Source organism: Chiloscyllium plagiosum, chromosome 13 (genome assembly GCF_004010195.1).
Source record: "Chiloscyllium plagiosum isolate BGI_BamShark_2017 chromosome 13, ASM401019v2, whole genome shotgun sequence".
Taxonomy (NCBI): domain Eukaryota; kingdom Metazoa; phylum Chordata; class Chondrichthyes; order Orectolobiformes; family Hemiscylliidae; genus Chiloscyllium; species Chiloscyllium plagiosum.
The window spans coordinates 70,918,518-70,928,272 of NC_057722.1; the positions used below are offsets into that span (position 1 = coordinate 70,918,518).

General features: G+C 44.7%; 1 protein-coding gene across 1 annotated transcript in view; it reads left to right on the top strand.

Annotated features, from left to right (window-relative positions):
- plod2 (procollagen-lysine, 2-oxoglutarate 5-dioxygenase 2) overlaps positions 1-9,168 on the top strand; it is a 109,700-nt gene extending 100,532 nt beyond the window's left edge. The window contains exon 18 of the mRNA XM_043702700.1: positions 8,633-9,168. Within this exon, the coding sequence (XP_043558635.1) occupies positions 8,633-8,788 (156 nt within the window). The 3' untranslated portion in view covers positions 8,789-9,168. The remainder of the gene's footprint in view (positions 1-8,632) is intronic.
- The last annotated feature ends 587 nt before the right edge of the window (positions 9,169-9,755 follow it).

Consider the following 9,755-nt stretch of genomic DNA (forward strand, 5'->3'; position numbering starts at 1 on the left):
CCCTGAACATACACCAACTCCCTGCCATCTTAATTTCCAGAGGCCATAATCTTTTGGACAGTGTGCGTTTGTCGAGGAGGTGCTGGCCTAGTTTTATTTGGACTGTTAATCCAGGTTCGAATCCCTCTATGGCAGATGGTATTTAAATTCAATAAAAAATTAGACTTAAGGGTCTATTGATGACCATGAAACTGTTTCCCAATTGTGGGAAAAACCGATCTGGTTTATTAATGTCCTTACTTGGCCTCGCCTACATGTGACTTATGACCTAGAGCAATGTGGTTGACTCTTAACTGCTTTCTGGGCAATTGGGAATGGATGATAAATGCTGATAACTCATATCCCATGATTGACTTATGTATGTAGAAAAATGATTCTTCAGAACACATTTTCATTCTGACACTAGCCCATTGTGGGGCGGAATGCCGAAATGAGTCACAGGACGCCCAGGTCCAATTCCAGCATCAAAGAGTTTCTTGTTTTCCACCAAGGAAGAGAGCGCACCTCTGGACTGTCCATGGACTTGCCTTTGAACAAAGGGAAACGTGCACCATTTTATACAGTTGGTTTCAACCCACCTTAGCTGTTGCAAACCAATCATATTCTTAATTGGTTCCATACACATCCAATCAGATTAATCATGTGACTACATGATCAGTTCATGGACAGCTCAGATATCCCATGATCTTGTGATGTTTACCAGACCCCTTTATCACCTGTCCCTAGGCCTTCACAATACATCCTAGTCAACCACATTCCTGTCCCAGTTATTCAGTACTCCCCTGTTAATTGCAAGGGGGTTTCCTACTATTTGTCTTAGACTGAACGTCCATAGGAATGCAGTCAAGTCCCTTAAAGCCTGTTTATTTAAAGGTGCATTTTGTATGTGCAACATTTGGCTGTGATTACCTGGGTCTCTGAATTGAGGTGGGTCAGACCCTTCCTTTCAGTAACAGAGGTTGAACCAGCCTAGAATGGAGGCTTCCATCAGCTTTTCTCAAGGCCGTTCCTCATCAAATTATCTGGAAAGAAGCAGCTGCTGCATTTTGACTTCTGATTTAAACAGGATTCTTTTGACCCTTGAGGGCTATCTTAATCTTGTTACCTTGCATGCACTCCTTTTATGAAATGCTTTAATTGCTCTAGCTTATAGTGCTCTACTTGCGGAGCGATTCAGAGAGCATTATTGGGGAGACAGGCCGCCTACTTGCGGAGCGATTCAGAGAGCATCCGCCACAGATTCACCTGCACCTCCACCCACATCATCTACTGCATCCGCTGCAGCCGGTGTGGCCTCCTCTATATTGGGGAGACAGGCCGCCTACTTGCGGAGCGATTCAGAGAGCAGAAACTTCCCACCCGGACGAACCAACCCAACCAACCTGTGGCACAGCATTTCAACTCCCCCTCCCACTCCACCGAGGATATGCAGGTCATTGGACTCATCCACCGCCAAACCACAACAACACGACGGTCGGAGGAGGAGCGTCTTATCTTCCGACTGGGAACCCTCCAACCACAGGGAATGAACTTGGACTTCACCAGTTTCTTCATCCCCCCTCCCCCCACCTTGTCTCAGCCGAATCCCTCCAGCCCGGCACCGCCTTCCTGACCTGCAGTCTTCTTCTTGACCTCTCCGCCTCCACCCTATTCCGACCTATCACCCTCACCTTGACCTCTTTCCACCTATCACATTTCCCACGCCCCTCCTCCAAGTCCCTCCTCCCTACCTTTTATCTTCTCCTGCTGAACGCTCTCTGCTCATTCCTGAAGTAGGGCCTGTGCCCGAAACGTCGAATCTCCTGTTTCCTGGATGCTGCCTGACCTGCTGTGCTGTTCCAGCAATAAAGTTTCAACTAGCTTATAGTTTGCCATCAAGCACTAGGCTATAGAAGCTGCTGTTGTCAGCTAAAAATGGTCCCCAGCTATTTTATGTCAAACTGTGAACCATTTTCAGCTATTATATGCTGCTTCCGACCATAGGTAACGCTAACACCTACCTTTGTGTTCCTTGTATGGAATCTGATGGCCAAATAAGAACATGAAGGAAGGATATTATGAAGATGGAGAGGGTTCAGAAGGCACTTACCAGGATGTTGCCAGGTATGGAAGGTGTGAGTTATAAAGAAAGGCTGGGATGGTTTTCACTGGAGCATAGGAGGTTGAGAGGTGACCTTATGGAGGTTTATAAAATCATGAGAGGTATGAACAGAGTCATTATAGTTGTCGTCCCCCGAGGATGGGGGATTTCAAGACTGGGGGCACGTTTTTAAGGTCAGAGGAGAGAGATTTTAAAAAGACTTGAGAGGAATTTTGTTTTTACACGGAGGGTGGTTTATGTGTGGAATGAGCTTCATGAGGAAGTGGTGGAGCTGGGTGTAATTTACAGCATTTAAAAGACATTTTGATAGACATTAATAGGAAAGATTTAGAGGGATCTGGGCCAGGGGCAAGCAGGTGAGATTAATTTAGTTTGGGATTATGTTCGGTATGGATTGGTTGAAGGTCTGTTTGTTAAGACCTGAAACATCCAAGTGTTTTGTTTACTTAGGAACAGCTACATTGTTCTGCGTTATGTTCCAATTTGTGTCTAAATCACCTTGAGAGTGCGCTCCAGAACAGAATATGCTCACAATCGAGGGACTGCCTAAAGGATAATTCAGAACGCACTGGCTAAGTAAAAAACAAAATTTCCTGAGAAGGGAAATGTTATAATTTGACAACATTATACTGACATTAACCTTTTAAGGCCTTTCACTAGGTGTGTGTCACAGACTTTGGGCACCAGTTGAGGGAGATAACAGAGGTGCGTGTACTTGAAGAGAGAACTTTGAAAGCAGGAAGAAACTGGATTAAAACGATGGTGTCTTTTCCCTATTAGGGTTGTGCTGGTGAATCGAGCAGGGGTGCTTAGTGCTCCTTTTGGGTGGATTTTCCAGTCTACTGGCTCCAGAAGGCGCAGCCTGTAAAGGGAGAGGAGGCGGGAAGAGATGGGGGTGGGGTGGGGAGCGAGGGGGAAAACAATGACAGCTGATCATTCGATCATTGTCAAGTGTTGAGTTTGCAAAATGCCGCAGGGGAAATAACATAAATAAATGAATTAATAAATAAGTAAAGCATGTAAGACAGCACCTTTCACTTTACCTTGGTACATTTGACAGTAAATCAAGTCAAAACTTGCACCAGCTGAATTTTTCTAGTGTTTTTTTTAAAATTCCGATCCCCAACAATCTTTTGCTATTGTCAAAATGAAGGCCTCACTTTAAGGAAAAACATATTCAGGTTTATTGTGTCAATGCATTATCAAGTCCAGTCATGGTCCAAATGTCTTGATTAAATTTCATTATAAGACTTGTTACTGCATGGTTAGAAAGATTTTCATCTTGTCTGTTGTTTTGATTTGATTTTTCCCTGCACCGTCCATGGTCCCAGATGACAGCTCACATTAAAGTAACCGAGCTGAACCCCTTAATGAGATATGCATCATCATTATTGTAAAATCTGGTTATAGTCAATCAGACTCGCCTCATTTCACATTGCTATTTGAGAGAGATTTTAGCTCTGTTTCCATTCCGACAGAGGACCTACCATGTAGGGTGATACCTGACACAATCTGATTTATAATCCTGTTTTCAGTGATACCACTTACATTATTACAAGTTTCAAATCTGCCTCAGACATTCTTTCAGATGGTGTGATTGTGGTCACTACTGAAGGACATCTGAACATTCTATGTGACTGTACTAGCCTGGTGCCAAACATTTAGTTCTACAGCAGCATAGTCAAGAAGGTGAAATAATAGCGACCCCCCCCCCCCCCCCCCACTGTGTAATGTGAACTGGACATTGTGTTTTTAAGGCCTGGTTTCTCTTCCGTCTTTGCAAAATCAGTTTTTCCAGAACCAGGGGTCACCCTCTAAGAATATGACACAAGGCATTTTGAACTGAGCTGAAGAGAAATGTCTTCATCCAGAGATTGGGGAGCCTGTGGAATTCTCTGCCGCAAAAAGCAATTGAGGCCAAAACGTTGAATGATTTCCGGAAGGATTTAGACGTAATTTTTCAGGCTAAAGGGATCAAAGGGTATGGGCAGAAATCAGGAACAGGGGACAGAGTTAGATGGTCTGACAGCATCATATGGCTTGAAGATCCTATTTTTTATGTTGAATTGAATTGAATTTATTGTCACGTGTACCGAGTCACAGTGAAAAACTTTGTCTAGCGAGCAATACAGGCAGATCACAGAGTTCAGTAGCATAGATAAATAAATAATAGGTAAACAGCGGCAAAAACAAAAACACAGGTACAGGTGAATGCTAAGAATTTGAGAGTCCAATTCAGTATCTAACAACAGGAGGGTAGAAAATGTTTTGAAACCGGCTGATGCGAGTGTTCAGACTTCTGTACCTTCTCCCCGATGGTAGAGGTTGTAGAAAAACACTGCCAGGGTGGGACGGATCTTTGAGAATGCTGGCGGCCTTTCCTTGACAGTGGGCCTGGTGGATGGATTCTATAGATGGGAGGGTGGCCTTTGTGATTGTCCGGGCTGAGTTCAGACTCTGTAACTGTCTCCGATCTTGAATGGTACAGTTACCATACCAGGTAGTGATACATCCAGACAGAATGCTCTTGATGGTGCACTATGTTTCTAAAAGACAGACTGATTAATATGCTGAGAGAAACCAAGATGAAAATTCTTAAGCTGTTTTATTTTGCAGGGAGAAATTGACAATTAAAAGCAACAAGCAAAGCAACTTTCAATTATCTCCTGTCTTCTTCTCTCCTCAAAGCAAAAGAAACGGAGCGTAAAACAAGACCATATTACCTGACATAGTTATTATGAGCGTATTTTCCTTACTAGCCAATTCATAATGCAAAACCTGTGCCATTAGTTACTAGGTGAAGGTGAGGACTGCAGATGATGGAGATTAGAGTCGAGAGTGTGGTGCTGGAAAAGCACAGCAGGTCAGGCAGCATCTGAGGAGCAGAAGAGTCGATATCTTGATGAAGAGCTTATGCTTGAAACGTCGTTTCTCCTGCTCCTCGGATGCTGCCTGACCTGCTGTGCTTTTCCAGTATCACACTCTCAACTGATCTCCAGCATCTGCAGTCCTCACTTTCTCCTAGGTATTTTTGGAATATTACATGCAATTCTGGTCTCCTTTCTATCGGAAGGATGTTGTGAAACTTGAAAGGGTTCAGAAAAGATTTACAAGGATGTTGCCAGGGTTGGAGGATTTGAGCTACAGGGAGAGGCTGAACAGGCTGGGGCTGTTTTCCCTGGAACGTCGGAGGCTGAGGGGTGACCTTATGGATAGGTAAATAGACAAAGTCTTTTCCCTGGGGTGGGGGAGTCCAGAACTGGAGGGCATAGGTTTAGGGTGCGAGGGGAAAGATCTAAAAAGGATCTAATGGGCTACGTTTTCATGCAGAGGGTGTTGCTTGAATGGAATGAATGAGCTGCCAGGGGATGTGGTGGAGGCTGGTACAATGACAGCACTTAAAAGGCACCTGGATGGATACATGGATTTAGATGGATATGGGCCAAGTGCTGGCAAATGGGACAAGGTTAGGTTGGGATATCTGGTCGGCATGGATGAGTTGGACCAAAGGGTCTGGTTCCATGCTGTACTTCTCTATGACTCTATTTTTTAAGGGAAGGTTATGTTTGATAAGTTTGATCAGTTTTATTTTTGAGGTAGCAATTGGGAATGTTGATGAGGTAATACAGTTCTAGTCACCAAATGATAGGAAGAATGTGATTACACTAGATGATGAGAAGACATTCACCGTGATGCTGCCTGGCCTAGACCAATTCTGCGACTAGGACAAAGTGAGGACTGCAGATGCTGGAGAGTCAGAGTGAAAGGTGTGATGCTGGAAAAGTACAGCAGGTCAGGCAGGATCCGAGGCACAGGAGAGTTCACGTTTCGGGCATAGGCCCTTCATTAGGAATGTGGAGGGGTAACAGGGCTCTGAGATAAAAAGGGGGTGGGCCTTGGGGAGAAGGTAGCTGGTGGGGGTGAAAGTGATAGGTCGGAGGGGAGGGTGGAGTGGATAGGTGGGAAGGAAGGTGGACAGGTAGGACAGTTCAAGAGGGCGTTGCTGAGTTGGAGGGTTGGGTCTGGGATGAGGTGGGGGAAGGGGAGATTTGGAAACTGGCGAAATCGATGTTGATGATCAGAGTGGTGCTGGAAAAGCACAGCAGGTCAGGCAGCATCCGAGGAGCAGGAGAATCAACATTTCGAGCATAAACTCTTCATCAGGAATGAGAGGGGTGGTCCAAGGGGGCTGAGGGATAAATGGGAGGGGGTGGAGCTGGAGGGAAGGTAGCTGGGATTGTGATAGGTTATTAATAGGATAAACAGACATAATGGACCAAAGAGTCTCTCTTCGTGCTGTTAGAAACTCTGACTCTAAACTCTATGATATCAACTGACAGGGCAAGTGGGCAAATCAGTGCCAATTGGTATTCACCGCAGAAATGTATGAGGTAATGCACTTATTGAAGGTGAACAAGGTCGGGGGATTAATGAACAACCGGACCCTGGAAAGTTCTGAAAATCAGAGGGATCTTGCTTTGCGTATGTAGAGATCCTTGAGGCAGCTGGGCAGATAGATAAGGTGGTTCAGGAGGCTTATTGGATACTTGCCTTTATTAGCTGAGGTGCAGAACGTCCGAGTAGGGAAATTATGCAGGAACTGTGTAAAACGTTGGTTAGGCCACAATGGAGAACTGAGCGAGGTTCTGGAAGGATGCAATTATGTTGGAGAGGATACAGCTGAGATTTACCATGACTCTGTCTGAGCATGACGGCGAGAGCTATAAGGGAAGGTTAGGCTGGGATTGTTTTCCTCAGAACAGAAAACATCGCGAAGGTACCTCCTCGAGGTGGTGCCTATTATGAGGGGCATAGACAAGGTGGATAGGAAGATACTTTTTTTGCCATTAGTAGAGTGATCAATAAACACTTGTCCAACATCAGTAATGATCCAAAACAATCATAACTTAGGTGTTAGCATCAAAAGCCATCAAGTTCACACAGCAAAGGGCATCCCACACCGACTCTGTAACACTGCATTTCCCATGGCTAACCCACATAATCTATACATCCCTGAACACTACGGGCAATTTAGCATGACCAATCCACCTGGCCTGCACATCTTTGGATTGTGGGAGGAAACTGGAGCAACCGGAGGAAAACCATGCAGACACGGGGAGAATGTGCAAACTCCACACAGACAGTCGGGGGAGGGTGGAATCAAACCTAGGTTCCTAGAGCTGTGAGGTAGCAGTGCTAACCTCTGAGCCACCGGATAGCCCAAGGTTTTAATTATGTATCTTGCTACAAAAAACAGAATAAAACAAAAAACTCAGAGTTTTGAGCAGACCTCTTAAATGTTAATGTTGATTGATCTCTCGCTCTCTCGCTCTTTCTCTCTCGCTATCTCGCTCTCTCTCTCTCTCTCCGGCTGTAATACTGCATTCTGCACTCTGTTCTGCCACCCTGGAGCACTTTGTATGGTACAATCTGCCTCTAGAGTGTGTGAAACCACACTTTTCACTGTATGTTGGTACGTGACAACAATAAATCAATCAATCAGCCATCATTGGCCAGCTTCTAATTCCCATTTTGTCCTGGTTTGGTTTTGAAAACCAAAAGAATTATGGATGCTGTAAATCAGAAACAAGAACAGAAGTTGCTGGAAGAGCTCAGCAGGTCTGGCAGCAGCTGTGGAGAGAAATTAGAGTTAACGTTTTGGGTGCAGTGACTGTTCCTCAGAGCTGCTGTGCTTTTCCAGTAATTTCTGTTTTTGTTTCTGGTTTAGTTTTGACTGCAATAGGATCAAAGTTGATCTTCATAGTTATTCTTCACCATTAAGGATTTATTTCTGTGATGGATAGATCGTAGAACCCTTCAGTGTGGAAACAGGCCCCACAAGTCCACACCAACCCTCCAAAGAGTTATCCATTCAGACCCCTTCCCCTACCCTACTACTCTACATTTTACCCTTACTAATGCACCTACCCTTCACATCCCTGAATACTCTGAGCAATTTACCATGGGAAATTCACCTGACCTGCATATCTTTGGATTGTGGGAGGAAACCAGAGCACCCGGAGGAAACCCACACAGACACGGGGAGAACCGGAGGAAACCCACACAGACACGGGGAGAACGTGCAAACTCCATACAGACAGTCGCCTGAGGCTGGAATCGAACCAGGTCCCTGGTGCTGAGGCAGCAGTGCTAACCACTGAGCCACCATGCCGCCCCGAAATAGATTTCATGTACTATATCCACTGCAGAAATTGTCACATTTTGCTGCCAATGTAAAACAATCAAAGAAGTTGAAGAATGTCATAGCAAGTTTTGAGAAGATTTGTAGCTCAGGTTGAGGTTCTGGATGTAGGTTTGCTCGCTTGAGCTGGAATGATACATCTGGAAATGAACCTTCCAGCTCAGCGAGCAATCCTACATCCTGAAGAATGTCATGTTTTGCCTTTGAGAGAGTGTGTGTATATGACATTTAACACGTGATCAGGTGGTAAGCAGTCATCAGCACTGTGCAATGGAATACATTTGAGGTATTTAAAAATGTAGAAAGTTTACATTGTTTTCTCATTCCAGGGTGGAGGTTGCAAATTCCATCGATATAACTGTGCTGTCGAGTCCCCCAGGAAAGGCTGGAGTTTTATACATCCAGGAAGACTAACTCATCTTCACGAAGGGCTTCCAACTACAAATGGAACGCGATACATTGCTGTGTCTTTTGTTGATCCATAGACCTTTAATGTCCTTGCATTTGCGTGAACACTCAAAATATGATTAAGAGGCTTGACTTCCTGAACACCCAATTCCTCAATCCATGATGTAATGGGATAGAAATCTGTCTCGGACGGTGAGGCAGAGTGGCTGATACTGGATTAGCTGCTCACTATGCAGGGGCTGAGTTCTGTTGAGCTAAGTATCTCATGTCCTGAGTAATACAGGCTGCTGATCCAATATTGCTCACTTTCGCTCTTTCACTGGAGATGAATTTCTACCCCAAAATATTAGAAACAAATGCTGAACCTGCCTTGCGATTGAAAAATTTATCATTTTTAAAAATCACATTTCTATTAAACTTAATTGATTTATAGAGTCATAAGTCTTACAGGCGTACATCATGGAAACAGACCCTTCGATCCAACCTGTCCATGCTGACCAGATATCCCAACCCAATCTAGTCCCACCTGCCAGCACCCGGCCCATATTCCTCTAAACGCTTCCCAGTCATATACCCATCCAAATGCCTTTTAAATGTTGCATTTGTACCAGCCTCCACCACTTCCTCTGGCAGCTCATTCCATACACATACCACCCTCTGCGTGAAAAAGTTGCCCCTTAGGTCTGTTTTATATCTTTCCCCTCTCACCCTAAACTATGCCCTCTAGTTCTGGACTCCCCAACCCCAGGGAAAAAACTTTGTCTATTTACCCTATCCATGCCCTTCATAATTTTGTTAACCTCTATAAGGTCACCCCTCAGCCTCCGATGCTCCAGGGAATACAGCCCCAGCGTCTTTAGCCTAGGTATTTTGGATTTAAAGGAAGTGAGAAGAGGTAGCAGGCAAAAATGTTCCATCATGACAATTAAGAAACTGCCTTTCGCTATTGAATAGTTACCATTTCAGTCCTTCTGAAGCCCAGTGATACTGAGTGGTATTACCTCATGTTATACAAGTACAGGGGACAGTCCTCCTGATAAGCAT